Source organism: Euleptes europaea, chromosome 3, assembly GCF_029931775.1.
Source record: "Euleptes europaea isolate rEulEur1 chromosome 3, rEulEur1.hap1, whole genome shotgun sequence".
NCBI lineage: Eukaryota > Metazoa > Chordata > Lepidosauria > Squamata > Sphaerodactylidae > Euleptes > Euleptes europaea.
The window spans coordinates 118,571,221-118,585,564 of NC_079314.1; the positions used below are offsets into that span (position 1 = coordinate 118,571,221).

Consider the following 14,344-nt stretch of genomic DNA (forward strand, 5'->3'; position numbering starts at 1 on the left):
TGGCTCCACTCACTCCCTAAAAACACTTGGCAGGTGCCAGAGAGAGTGTCGGCAGACACCATGGTGCCCATGGGCACCATGCTGGAGACCCCTGATGTACAGCATCAAGCACCACATTGTGTGTCTACAGTGCTATCAAGGCACAGATGACTTATGGTGACTAGGGTTGCCAGCCTCCAGGTACTGGGGAGAAAAACGGCACCTCTGTACTTGTACCAAAAGGTTTAGAAAAACAGTACAGGAATGTACCAAAAGGTTTAGAAAAACAGTACAGGAAAGTACCAAAAGGTTTAGAAAAACAGTACAGGAAAGTACCAAAAGGTTTAGAAAAACAGTACAGGAATGTACCAAAAGGTTTAGAAAAACAGTACAGGAATTACTGTACTGTTTTTCTAAGCCTCCAGGTACTAGCTGGAGATCTGCCTCTATTACAACTGATCTCCAGGTGATAGAGACCAGTTCCCCTGGAGAAAATGGCCGCTTTGGCAATTGGACTCTATGGCACTGAAGTCCCTCCCCCTCCCCAAACCCCGCCCTCCTCAGGCTCTGCCCCAAAAACCTCGTGCCAGAGGCGAAGAGGGGCCTGGAAACCCTAATGGTGACCCCCACAAGATTTTCAAGGTAACAGACAAACTGAGACGAAGGAAGGAAGGAAGGAAGGAAGGAAGGAAGGAAGGAAGGAAGGAAGGAAGGAAGGAAGGAAGGAAGGAAGGAAGGAAGGAAGAAAGGAAGGAAGGAAGGAAGGAAGGAAGGAAGGAAGGAAGGAAGAAAGAAAGAAAGAAAGAAAGAAAGAAAGAAAGAAAGAAAGAAAGAAAGAAAGAAAGAAAGAAAGAAAGAAAGAAAGAAAGAAAGAAAGAAAGAAAGAAAGAAAGAAAGATTGTTTTTATATGCCGGCTTTCTCTACCACTTAAGGAGGGAGGGAGGGAGGGAGGGAAAGGAAAGGAAAGGAAAGGAAAAAGAGAAGAAAATGCCAGGGGGAAAAGAAGGAAATAAAATGAGAGGAAGAAAGAAAAAGAATAGCAAAGGAGACAAAAAGACAGGATTTGTCTTTCTTTTTATGATCTGATCTTTTCTCTTCTATGTATTTTAAAGCAACAACCCAACTGTTTATCGAACCCCAAGTGCCCAACATGAGATCGCCGGCATAAACCCGCACTCTGCTGCCGCCTACTCCAAGGGGCAGTGCTCCTTCGAGGTCTTCCGCAGCGCCACTGGATGGAACCTCGTGTTGCTGGAGATGCCAGAAATCGGTTCCTGCACCTGGCGCATGCAAAGCTGACACTCCTCCGCCAAGCTGCATAAGCAGAGGGCCATGCCCGCCAGAAGTGCCAGTCCCCTTGCCGACGGCAGGCCCAACTTTGGCCCAGTCTGGCCCCACAACGCAGGGCACAAAGAGAATTATTTGAATATGGTGCAGCACGCACGGCAAAGGTGCTATTATTCAACTCAATGGTTCCAATGAGATTATCCACTCTGGTGGCACAGCTGGCGTGGACCTCCTCTAAGCCCAAACCGGAGAATCCCCAGCCAAGTGGAAAATTAGAAGGAAGGAAAGTGTATGTGTGGGGGGGAGTTGGGAGGGGGCAAGAGGGCGATTAAGTTCTGCAGAAATTAATTCACACAACCGGAGCCCTGGAAAGAATCACTCCTGACACCGACGGACAATCCCAAGCAAGCACATTTCAATTTAGAAGCCGGCTTTTGCGCCTGGGCCGGGTGCTCGGCTTCCGCTGATTTAATTTGCACGCGACTTGGAGACTGGCTGCCCGGAATGGGTTTCCTATCTTAGTCCAGAAGAGGTGTATGGGGGGCGGGGGGAAGGCTGCCCGTTGCTCACACCTCTCTGCAGCCCAGCCGGGCAGTGCCTGTGCAGAAGGGGAGGGAGGGAGAACATGGAGAAGAGAGGGAGGAAAAGCAGAAGGAAGGAGAAGGAAGGAAGGAAGGAATGGAAGGAAGGAAGGAAGAAAGAAAGAAAGAAAGAAAGAAAGAAAGAAAGGAAAGAAAGAAAGAAAGAAAGAAAGAAAGAAAGAAAGAAAGAAGAAAGAAAGAAAGAAAGAAGAAAGAAAGAAAGAAAGAAAGAAAGAAAGAAAGAAAGAAAGAGAAAGAAAGAAAGAAAGAAAGAAAGAAAGAAAGAAAGAAAGAAGGAAGGTTGTTTTTATATGCCGGCTTTCTCTACCACTTAAGGAAGAATCAAACCGGCTTACAGTCACCTTCCCTTCCTCTCCCCACAACAAACTGGATTTGTTTCCCCACTTGTCCACATGAAGCCAGCTGGGTGACCTTGAGCTAGTCACACTCTCCAAGCCCCTCCTAAGAGAGTGTGACTAGCCCAAGGTCACCCAACTGGCTTCATGTATAGGAGTGGGGGAATCAAACCCAGTCCACAGATTGGCACCTGCCGCTCATGTGAAAAAGTGGGGATTCAAATGCTTCCTGCTTCCTTGGAGCTCTTTCTGAGCAAAAGAAAGTCTTTTGAAACCGAGGCTTGGATTTCTCCCCCCGCCCCTTTCTTTCAGATCACTCCGGGTTTTGGTTTTGGTTCTTAAAATGCTTTTTTATGCGGCAATTGGGATTTTTTTTTGGGGGGGGGATTTTCTCTCACAGTAAGCACTGCGAAGTGAGCCAATTACAAAGCAGCATTTAAAGGGGCGGGGACTTGATTTGAGCTTGGAGACTGCTGGTGCAGAGATTCCCAACAGGGAAGTGTGGATCCAGCCAAGCAACGAACCTCAGGTCAAACTCCCATGCATAAATGACCTGGGATCCCGGACCAAAGTTTGTCCTGCCCTTCTTTTCATCACGTCCCTGTCACTTCCCAAAAGCAGACAAAATCCTTGCGGGGGGGGGGGGGCAATGAGACCTCCCCGTGTCTGTCCTACAGGACCATCTCCTGCAAAATTATAGCCAAGGCAGTGAATCCTCACCCATTTTGCTGAGAGACGTTGGAGCTGCGAAACGGCCCTGACCCCCAAAGAGACAAGTCACTATTCCTGATCTTTAAAGATATAGTAATGCAACTCCTCGGCTTTCCTTTTGGGCTCGACTCAGCTATTGATCTCCCCGTAGCTTAAATCATGTTAATGCTGTCGTAATTATGTCAGGGCCACAATCCTGCCCTACAAAACTTCATCACCGGGGGCATGTGATGGTGCAGTTGACGATAATTGCTTTCCACCCTCCCCGTTTCCCCTTCCCCTTCCAACATTTATTTAAAAAAAAAATGGAAATCCCTCTCTCCCAAGGGGGGAAAGAAGGAGAAAAAATATTCTTCTGGGTCGGAAGGAAAGCGTGCTAGCCTTCTCCCCGATGCCACCGGGATCGATATAATATTAAGTGTGAGACTCCATAACTAAAGTTAATGGTTCTCCAGAGAAGAGGATGGACCTTGCTAGAGGCCAGGGGGAGGAGAAGGGGAACCGGGGAAGGGGATTTGCTGCCCCTCAGGTCATCCCATGGAGCGCTCCACTGATGCTGTTGCCACGGCAACCAGGATGCTAACATCCCCCCCCCCCATTCTCCATCACCTTTGCTGAGCCCATTGGCCTGCCAAGACGTCTTGCCCTCTCCCGTCCCGCTGCGGATCCCGGCGTCTTACGGAATCGGCATTAAGAGGAGAGGGTTACCACCTCTCCATCATGTTTTATGGATTCTTCGCATTTTCATGACCTTTGTCCGTCACAAGCTGGCCAGGAAGCATCAGGGACCACATCTGGTCAGATGTTTTGGAAGGTAAGTTGGAGGGGGTCTCAGCAAGCTTCTATCAGGCTTGCCGTAGGGAGGAAAACAAGGGTCTCAGAGTCAGAAAAGGGCAATAGTTAGTATGCTTTTTTTGGAAGGGAGAAAAGGAGTCACATTGTGCCGTAGAAGTATAAGGGATGGCCCTAATCCATTTGTCACACCTATTTTACAAAAGGGAATGACCGTATTCAACCATCTTTCGGCGTTAGCCATCTGTTTCTGGCTTGTATTTAGTGACTTGTACTGAACCACTTGAAGAGCCCCGTGGCACAGAGTGGTAATCGGCAGTACTGCAGTCAGAGTGGTGTAGTGGTTAAGAGCGGTGGTTTGGAGCGGAGGACTCTGATCCCGAGAATCGGGTTTGATTCCCCCACTCCTCCACATGAGTGGCGGACGCTAATCGGGTGAACCGGGTTGGTTTCCCCACTCCTCCACATGAAGCCAGCTGATTGGCCTTGGCCAAGTCACAGCTGTCTCAGCCCCACCTACCTCACAGGGTGTCTTTTGTAGGGAGGGGAAGGGAAGGTGATTGTAAGCCAGTTTGATTCTCCCTTAAGTGGTAGAGAAAGTTGGCATATAAAAACCAACTCCTCTTCTTCTACTATGGGAGAGGGGGGAAAGCTTCTCCCTGTCCACTCTCTCCTCACCATGCATAATTTTATAGATCTCTATCATGTCTCCCCTTAACCGCCTTCTTTCCAAGCTAAACAGCCCTAAGCGTTTCAGCTGCTCCTCATAGGGCAGTTAACAGCACTTTACACACATGAGGCCCCTTCCAACTCTTTCATTCTAAGAAGAATTTCAATAACTTCTCAGGCCCAAAGGTAAGGGGAATGTTCCTCGGCGTAACCCTACAATGCTACCTTCCAAAATACCGGAGAAGTTGGGTTAAGGTACTGGATAAGATCAAAAAGTGTGTTTCGCCCGAGCCTCCTTGCCAAAAGGGCTCCCAACACCAGCCTGCCAAATTAAAGGAGCCTCTGAGTCTGCCGAAGAAATCGCAAGACACAAAACAAGTCTTAGCGTCTCAAACGTCAAGGGGGAGAGAAGGGGGGGGAGGGCTTTTTCAAAGAGCCTGATTTTATCACAGCCTCTGAAGGCAGCTAGGGTTACCTGAGACCCCCGCTTAGCGATTCGCAAGACTTGGACCAAGAAAAGGTCGATCGATCAGGACAGGATCAAGTTACGGTCTGAGGCCAGACGTTCCGAGGCAGCGGCAAGGGACAGAAAGTTGAAAGGGAGAGAATGAAAACCTTCCCTCCTGCGTAATCTCTAATGTGATCAGCAGTGTGAATTGAGATTTGGAGGGAAATTTACTAGACACAGCAGTGTGTGCGAACAAGATCTTGGGGTGGACCGTGAGTTAAATATGAGCAGCCAGTGTGATGCAGCGACAAAAAAAGCTAAGGCGATCTTGGGGTGCATCAACAGAGGCATCACATCAAAATTGCAAGATGTCATAGTCCCGCGGCACACAGCATTGGTCTGGCCGCACCTGGAGTATTGTGTGCAGTTCTGGAGGCCTCCCTTCAAAAAGGATGTGGGCTGAATCGAGCGGGTGCAGAGGAGAGCGACGAGGATGATCAGGGGAAAGGCTGAGGGATCTGGGAAGGTTTAGTCTGGAGAAGAGGAGGTTGAGGGGACACAAGATTGCTCTCTTTAAGGATTTGAAGGGCTGTTGCTTAGAGGAGGGCAGGGAGCTGTTCCTGTCGGCAGCAGAGGATAGGACTCGCAATAGTGGGTTTAAATTGCAGGAGGAAAAGTACCGGATGGATATTAGGAAAAATTTTTTTACAGTAAGAGTTGTTTGACAGTGGAATCAGCTACCTAGGGAGGTGGTGAGCTCCATTCCAATTTGTATCTGATGAAGGGAGCTTCAAGGTGCTCCTGGACTCAGCTCTTGCTCTTAGAGGTATGGAGATGCTCTATTTGATGGAGCCTGTGAATATGGGGAGGGGCCATGGCTCAGTTTGTAGATCATCTGCTTGGCATGCAGAAGGTCCCAGGTTCTATCCCCGGCATCTACAGTTAAAGGGACTAGGCAAACAGGTGATGTGAAAGACCTCAGCCTGAGACCCTGAAGAGCCATTGAGAGGGGCCGTGGGCACAGTGGCAGAGTATCTGCTAGGCATGCAGAAAGTCTCAGGTTCAATCTCCGGCCTCTCCAGTTAAAGGGACTAGGCAAACAGGTGATGTGAAAGACCTCAGCCTGAGACCCTGGAGAGCTGCTACCAGTCAGAGTAGACAGTACTGACTTTGATGGTCCAAGGGTCAGATTCAGTATAAGGCAGATTCATGTGTTCATGTGTTCGCTATGCCAAGAGGCTTACCTTTCGCCTGGGCTCAGGTAAAAGTGGTTGCCAAGTAATCGTGACATGTGACACCCACCCCCATCTCCTGCCTCATTGAATGGCTCAATGGAATGAGAGCCAGCGTGGCGTAGTGGTTAGGGGTGGTGGACTCTAATCTGGAGAACCACGTTCGATTCCCCACTCCTCCACATGAGCATTGGACTCAAATCTGAAGAACCGTGTTTGATTCCCCACTCCTCCACATGAGTGGCAGATTCTACTCTGGAGAACCGTGTTTGATTCCCCACTTCTCCACATGAAGCCTGTTAGGTGACCTTGGGCTAGTCACAGTTCTCTCTGAACTCTCTCATCCCCACCTTCCTCACTAGGTGTCTATTGTGGGGAGAGGAAGGGAAGGTGATTGTAAGCCGGTTTGAGACTCCTTAAAGGTAAAGAAAATCGGGGTATAAAAAACCACTCTTCTTCTTCAAACCTGAGCCAGTAGAACAGCGATGGTCGGAGAACAACCCTTCCCTTCCCATCCTTCCCAGATGCCCTCCTGAGGTCACGGGGGAGCCACGTCTGCCGTTATTTCCCATTTTTATGGATGACCGGGATAATAATGCATAGCCTGTCAGGCTCTTTCTGCTGACAGCGCCAGTCTCCGGCGCAAGATCAGTGGTGTTATGATGGATGGATGAATTGTAGGGGGAGAAAATCCCCATCTCAGTTTCCAGGGAGTTACGTTCTTTCCCCTTCCCCGGCATTATCCGGCTTCTCTGTGCCTGCCGACGGTCTGCCAATAAGAGAAAATGGCACACCGAAGGAGTTCTCCCCAGGGTAGGGTCATGTCGACTTCCGATTATACTTTCTCCGTGAATTTTCATCATTTCTGACAGCCTCGGTTGCCTGACAGGTCTGCTGAGGAGGATAAACCAGGCCCCCTCGTTCTTGTAATAAAAATGGCTCTGCACCTTTACGGATGCTCCTCTCTCTTTTTCCATGCACGGATCAGGCAGGTGTGCGCGCACACTGTCCTCCCGTGCACAACCTTCTTCACACAGTGCCTCAGGGTTCCTCGGCTATTCAGGAGCTGTTGAGAAGCAGCGTTCAGCCACCTGCGCCGTCTTTCCGTCTATCACATTTTTCCTTCTGCCCCTTCCTCTAAGAAGCTCAGGATGGCGTGCACAGTACTCCTCTCCTCCATTTTGCCCTGACGACAACCCTGTGAGGTAGGTTACATACATACATAAGAGCCATCAAGTTGCAAGCGACTTTTGGCGACTCCAGCAAGGGTCTTTCAAGGCAAGGGAGAAGCAGAGGTGGTTTGCCGTTGCCTTCCTCTGCAGAGCCTTCCTTGGTGGTCTCCCATCCAAGAACTGACCCTGCTTAACTTCCAACTTATGGAGACCCAGCAAGGGGCTTTCAAGGCAAGTGAGAAGCAGAGGTGGTTTGCCATTGCCTCCCTCTGCAGAGTCTGCCTCGGAGGTCTCCCATCCAAGTACTAACCCTCCTAAGCTTTTGAGACCCAACAAGGTTGGGCTATACCTACCCTTTGTGCTCATGAGGTAGGTTAGGCAGAGATAAAAGTGATTGGTTCAAGGTCACCCAAGAAATTCCCTTGTTGAGCAGGGATTCAAACTTGGGTCTACCAAGTTCCAACCGCTATACAACGCTCCTGTACTGACCCTAAAACTCCATTTCAAGTTTTCATGTATCTCCAGTAAATCATCTTTGGGAAAGGAGGCAACGTGATATAGCTTGATCTAGTCAGATGTCGGAAACTAAGCAGGGTCAGTACTTGGAAGGGAGACCACCAAGGAAGGGTTTTCAGCCAAAGAAATGTACAGACGTAGTTTGCCATTGCCTATACTGCCTATTCTTTCATGGAAAACCTGGACTTCATTGGTGGTCTTCCTTCCAAGTAATAACCAAGGCCAGCTCTGCTTAACTTCTGAGATCTGGCAAGATCAGGCTACCCTGGGCCATCCAGGTCAAGGCAAGAGATGTTCAGAGGTCATTTGCCATAGCTTGCCTCTGCTTAGGGACCCTGGACTTTCTTGCTGTTCTCCTATCCAAATACTAACCAAGGCCAACCCTGCTTAGCTTCTGAGATCTGGCAAGCTTGGGCTAGCCTTGGCCATCCAAGTCAGGACAGTTGTTGAGTAAAGGGAAAGGCAGTCCCCTGTGCAAGCACCGGGTCATTACTGACCCATGGGGTGCCGTCACATCCCAACGTTTACTAGGCAGACTCTGTTTACAGGGTGGTTTGCTACTGCCTTCCCCAGTCATCTACACTTTACCCCCAGCAAGCTGGGTACACATTTTACTGACCTCAGAAGGATGGAAAGCTGAGTCAACCTTGAGCTGGGTACCTGAAACCGATTTCCATCAGGATTGAACTCAGGTCATGAGCAGAAGAGGAGGTGGTGGAGGAGGAAGAAGAGGAGGAGGAGGAGGAGGAGACACACGAACACATGAAGCTGCCTTCTACTGAATCAGACCCTTGGTCCATCAAAGTCAGTACTGTCTACTCAGACCGGTGGTGGCTCTCCAGGGTCTCAGGCTGAGTTCTTTCACATCACCTACTTGCCTAGTTCCTTTAACTGGAGACGCCGGGGATTGAACCTGGGACCTTCTGCATGCTGAGCAGATGCTCTACCACTGAGCCACAGTCACCGCAAAACTCTTCAGCAGGTTCTGTTTTTCCTCTCCTTCTGCAAAATATGGCCAATCGGCAACATTTCCAGTTTGCGCACTCCAAAGAATTCCTTGCCTCTTGAACAGCTAGATTCGAGTCCAGTAGCACCAACAAGATTTTTGGAGTATAAGAATTTGAGAGTGAACACGCTTTGGCAGATGACAAAGGAAGCTTTGACTCCTGAAAGCTTATCCCCTGAAAATCTTGCTGGTGCTGATGGAATCGAATCGAGCCGTTCTACTGCAGAAGAAGAGTTGGTTTTTATATGCTGACTTTCTCTACCACTTAAGGGAGACTCAAACCAGCTTACAATCACCTTCCCGTTCCCTCCCCACAAAAGACACCCTGTGAGGTGTGTGGGGCAGAGAGAGCTGTGACTAGCCCAAGGTCACCCAGCTGGCTTCGTGTGTAGGAGTGGGGAAACCAACCCGGTTCACCAGATTAGCCTCCACCACTCATGTGGAGGAGAGGGGAATCGAACCCAGTTCTCTAGATCAGAGTCTACCGCTCCAAACCACTGCTCCTAACCACTACACCACTCAGTCATTCAAGAGAATGACCGAGCAAAGCCAAACTCTGGTGACCTGCTATTCCCAATTCCCCTCCTCACCATGTAAAACCTAATCGATGCCCCCCTCTTTATCAATGCCTCCTTTTCTTTTTAAAGTATTTTTTATGTTATAAAATATATAATCACAATACAAAACAAAACACAAAAGGACAATACAATATACATAACGTAATATAGATATGTAAACAACATTTCTTAGACAAGACATTGGCCATTTATGCAGGGTCGATTTTGATGCTCGCTCAAAGCTGCTTTTTTAAATCCGCCCTTTAATATGACTATTCAGGGTCCCGATGCAAGAGGAGAAAGTCAAACAAATTCCACACCCCCACTCGCCTGCTCCTTAGTTCCTTCGTTTGCATAGCCATTAGCAATGGTCGTTTGCATAGCTGAGCCAAGGAAGTGATTTTTCACGGTTCCCTCAGTAAATGCTTCAATGTGGGGGCGGAGAAAATACAAAAGGTCGCGTTAAAAGGGCTCTTAAGAAATGCGAAGCAGGTATGCGCCAGCTTCGCAGCGACGGTTCAGCATGAAGAAATTTAAAAAATATGCGGGGCACTTCAGCCGGGAATGCGCTGCTAATTACCAAGCATAAAAGTGGGTAGGGTTGCCAGGTCCCTCTTCAGTACCGGCGGAAGGTTTATGGGGGCGGAGCCTGAGGAGGGAGGGGTTTCGGAGGAGAGGGACTTCAATGCCATAGAGTCCAATTGCCAAAGCAGCCATTTTCTCCAGGTGAACTGATCTATATCAGCTGGAGATCAGGTGTAATAACAGGAGATCTCCAGATAGTACCTGGAGATTTGCAACCCTAGAAGCGGGTCTAACTTCCGTTATACTGAAACTATGAAATAGCTAAATGCCCCCCTTCTTTTCAATATAAACATGCAGGGGAAGGGTAATGGTAACAATCCAATGTAGAAAAGAAAAGAAAAAAAATACCCCAAATATTGAAATGATCAAATATTATTATATAATGCTTACACGTTCACCTCTGTATGTAAAGTAATGAAAATCACATATATTGTTCAGGCATCGAGACATTAAACAGTGGTTACAAAAGATGTTTTAAATACAGGCGCTGCAATTACACAAAATAATAATATAAACTGGTGTCAAAATGTCAAAACAGTTTAACAGCCGTGACCTTGTTCCAATTAGCCGTTATCTGACAACAATCTTGATGCTCCCTTCTTAACAAGTACCCAAGTTCAAGACTTGTTTTGTCAAAAAAAACTTCATTGGAAATCTTGCACTAAGCTCACGGGAAGTTGGAGACTGCTGCCCAAAAATTTAAATGGTATCAGCTGAGCATGTTGCACCATAAGCCCGACGGGAAAGGAAGGCAGATGTGCGCTAGCGACTCTACAAGAGGGAATGGCGGAATAACCTAGAAGAGTGACTTTGAGAGTCAAGAGATACCATTTAAATTTTTGGCAGTAGTCTCCGAGGTCCCGTAAGCTTACTGCAAGACTTCCGATGAAGTTTTTTTGACAAAACAAGTCTTGAACCTAGCTACTTGTTAAGAAGAGAGAAACAAGACTGTTGTCAGATGCAGCTAATTGGAACAAGGTCACAGCTGTTAAACTGTTTTACGTTTACATTTATATTATTATTTTGTGTAATTGCAGTGTCTGTATTTAAAACATCCTTTGTAACCACTGTTTAGCATGTTAATATTGTGATGCCTGAACAATATACGTGATTTTTTTTTTTTACATACAGACGTGAATGTGTAAGCGTTATATAATAAGATTCGATCATTTCAACATTTGGGGTGTTTTTTTCTTTTCTCTCCCCCCCCCCACGTCTTCTCAGGCTGCTTCTTCACCTCTCCCTGTGCGCACAGAATCAAATTTCCCCCTGTAAGGTTAGGAGAGAAGTGTCACAGAAATCAATGCGCCCACGCATGGCAGGACGCCCCTTGGAAAGAGAAGACAGTCAGCATCCTAACATGTGCGGAGGGGGGATCGGAAAGGGGAGGGGGCTCTCTTGGTACAGGCACTTCCCCCCCTCCCCACCGCCAGTCAGGCAAAGCTTCCCCTCTCCCCCAGTTCATCAAAGGCCCCCTCTCCTTGCTTTGGCATTAACTGGTGGCAGCCCAGGTAAGATGTTACTGAACACATGAAGCTGCTTTATACTGAATCAGACCCTTGGTCCATCAAAGTCAGTTTTGACTACTCAGACCAGCAGCGGCTCTCCAGGGTCTCGGGCGGAGGTCTTTCACATCACCTACTTGCCTAGCCCCTTTAACTGGAAATGCCAGGGATTGAACCTGGGACCTTCTGCATGCCAAACAGATGCTCTACCACTGAGCCACAGCCCCTACTAAGGAAAGGTGGCATAGTCTAGCCCGATCTCATCAGATCTTGGAAGCTAAGCAGGGTCAATACTTGGGAGACCTCCAAGGAAGACTCTGCCGAGGAAAGCAATGGCAAACAATCTCGGCTTAATCACTGGCCATGAAAACCCCACCAAGGGTTACTATAAGTCGGCTGCGACTTGATGGCACTTTACACACACACACGATGCTACAAATTGCTCTTCTGGCCAGCCATAGTATAGTGGTTAACAGTGGCGGACTCTAATCTGGTGAACCATATTTGAACCTATTTATTTACATTATTTATAGTCCAAAGCAAAGCCTAAGTCTGAAAGCAAAGCCTAGGTATCAACATGACATATGAAATGATGCAAACATTTAAACTTTCGGATTTTGCTTTGATGGCTAGGCTAACCCACCTGATTAACAAGAAAGCAATAGACGAATTTGTGATTAAATGGCAACTCTTTTATGGTTATTATTCACTTGACAAATGAATTATTCTATACATTAAGATTGTATTTGTATTAAGATTGTATTTTGTATTGTATTTTGGTCACATCATGAAACGACAAGAGTCACTGGAAAAGAGTCATGCTAGGAAAAGTTGAGGGCAGCAGGAAAAGAGGAAGACCCAACAAGAGATGGTTTGACTCAATAAAGGAAGCCACAGCCCTCAATTTGCATGACCTGAGCAAGGCTGTCAAAGATAGGGCATTTTGGAGGACTTTCATTCACAGGGTTGCCATGAGTCAGAAGCAACTTGACGGCACTAAACACACACACACACACACATACACACACACATGCATTAAGATACCAATGACTTATAAACCTGCTTAGTGAGATTCAGGATGTTTCTATTGTCTTAAACGTTTAGCTTAAACAACAGAAGTTAGAGTATTAATTTCCTTGAAGATTAAATCACATTGAGGTCTGGGGGATGTATTACGCTTTAGTGAGTTTTAAGAAGTTTTAATGTTTTAGACGAAAGTTACAAGCTTTGATATTAGTTTTTTTCTCTTCTGTTAAGTTTGGATCAAGTCGGGACCCGGATGATGAAATATGCTCTACCCCTGTTTCCCATCCCTCTTTTTCTGTACCCTTTTATACAAAAAAATAAAATAAAATAAAAAAAGAAACGATGCAAACATTACATAGCAGGATCCCAGTTTCAGCAAGCTAAACACAGTAGTATAGTATAGTATTAGTAATTAGTGTGGTGTGGTGTGGTATAGTATAGTATTAATATAGTGTAGTGTGGAATGTTATGTTAAGTTAAGTTAAGTTAAGTTAAGTTAAGTTATGTTATGTTATGTTATGTTATGTTATGTTATGTTATGTTACGGTTGACAATGAGGAAATTGAAATTGTTGAAGTCTTTCTATTCCTTGGCTCCACCATCAACCAAAAGGGAGACTGCAGCCAAGAAATCAGAAGGAGGTTGAGACTAGGAAGGGCAGCCGTCAAGGAGTAGAAAAGATTCTGCAGGGTAAGGATGTGTCTCTGGCCACCAAGGTCAAGTTAATTCATGCCATCATATTCCCTATTACTATGTATGGGTGTGAAAGCTGGATATTGAAGAAAGCTGATAGGAAGAAAATAAATTCCTTTGAAATGTGGTGTTGGAAGGGAGTGCTACGGATACCGTGGACTGCCCAAAAAACCAAAAACAAATCAGTGGGTTCTAGATCAAATCAAGCCTGAACTGACCATAGAAGCTAAAATGACTAAACTGAGGCTATCATATTTTGGTCACATTATGAGAAGACAAGAGTCACTGGAAAAGACAGTCATGCTAGGGAAAGTTGAGGGCAGCAGGAAAAGAGGAAGACCCAACAAGAGATGGATTGGCTCAGTAAAGGAAGCCACAGCCCTCAGTTTGCAAGATCTGAGCAAGGCTGTCAAAGATAGGACATTCTGGAGGACTTTGATTCATAGGGTCGCCAGGAATCGGAAGCGACTTGACGGCACTTAACACACACACACAGGGTATGGTACGGTACGATGTGGTGTGGTGTGGTGCAGTATAGTACAGTAGTATAGTCTATTGCACCTGACAGTGAGAGAACTGAAGTGGGAAGAAGCAGCCGCCTCCCTCTGTCTCCATTCCCAACAGCAGCACTTACGTGTTGTGGAGTACACACCATCCACAGTGGGGGTCCCCAGAGCCCAGGCATTCGCTGCAGCTCTTGTACTGTTCGCACGACTCCACTGGCACTCTGGTGAGCTGCGGGTGAGAAAGGAAGAGAGGTCAGGGTTTATGCGCAGTCCTAGACAGTCCTGTAGGAATCCAGACCCCAATCGAACCCCTCTCTGCAAAGCAATAGGGCCAAGGTCTTGCCCCTGAACTAGCTCAACCTCATCTTTCTAGGGAGTTAAAAAGAAATGCAGGAGGATTTGGGCCATGGCTGTTGTCCGGAAAGTCATGCAGCTACTCAAATTTGGTAGGTTGCAGCCTGATGGAGAGTCCAGGCTAGCCCAAATTTTCAGGTCTCGAAGCTACGCAGGGTTGGCCCAGGTTAGTACTTTAATGAGAGACCACCAAGGAAGGCAATTTCAATTTCAATACCTTTATTGGCATACCATACCAATAAAGGAAGTCCAGGGTTGCTACATAGAGGCAGGCAATGACAAACCACCTTCTGTTGCCTTGAAAACCCTACGGGACTGCCCTAATTCAGCTGTAACTTGATGGCACTCACCACCACCAATAGCCAGTG

General features: G+C 47.1%; 1 protein-coding gene and 1 long non-coding RNA gene across 2 annotated transcripts in view; one reads left to right on the forward strand and one right to left on the reverse strand.

The window, feature by feature from the left end:
- The window catches only part of PLXNA4 (plexin A4), a 587,111-nt gene that overhangs the window by 185,704 nt on the left and 387,063 nt on the right, over nucleotides 1-14,344 (reverse strand). Inside the window, exon 5 of the mRNA XM_056845760.1 lies at nucleotides 13,751-13,851. Coding sequence (XP_056701738.1) covers nucleotides 13,751-13,851 — 101 coding nt within the window. The remainder of the gene's footprint in view (nucleotides 1-13,750; nucleotides 13,852-14,344) is intronic.
- LOC130474227 (uncharacterized) overlaps nucleotides 1-14,344 on the forward strand; it is a 263,869-nt gene that overhangs the window by 22,189 nt on the left and 227,336 nt on the right. The window lies entirely within an intron of this gene.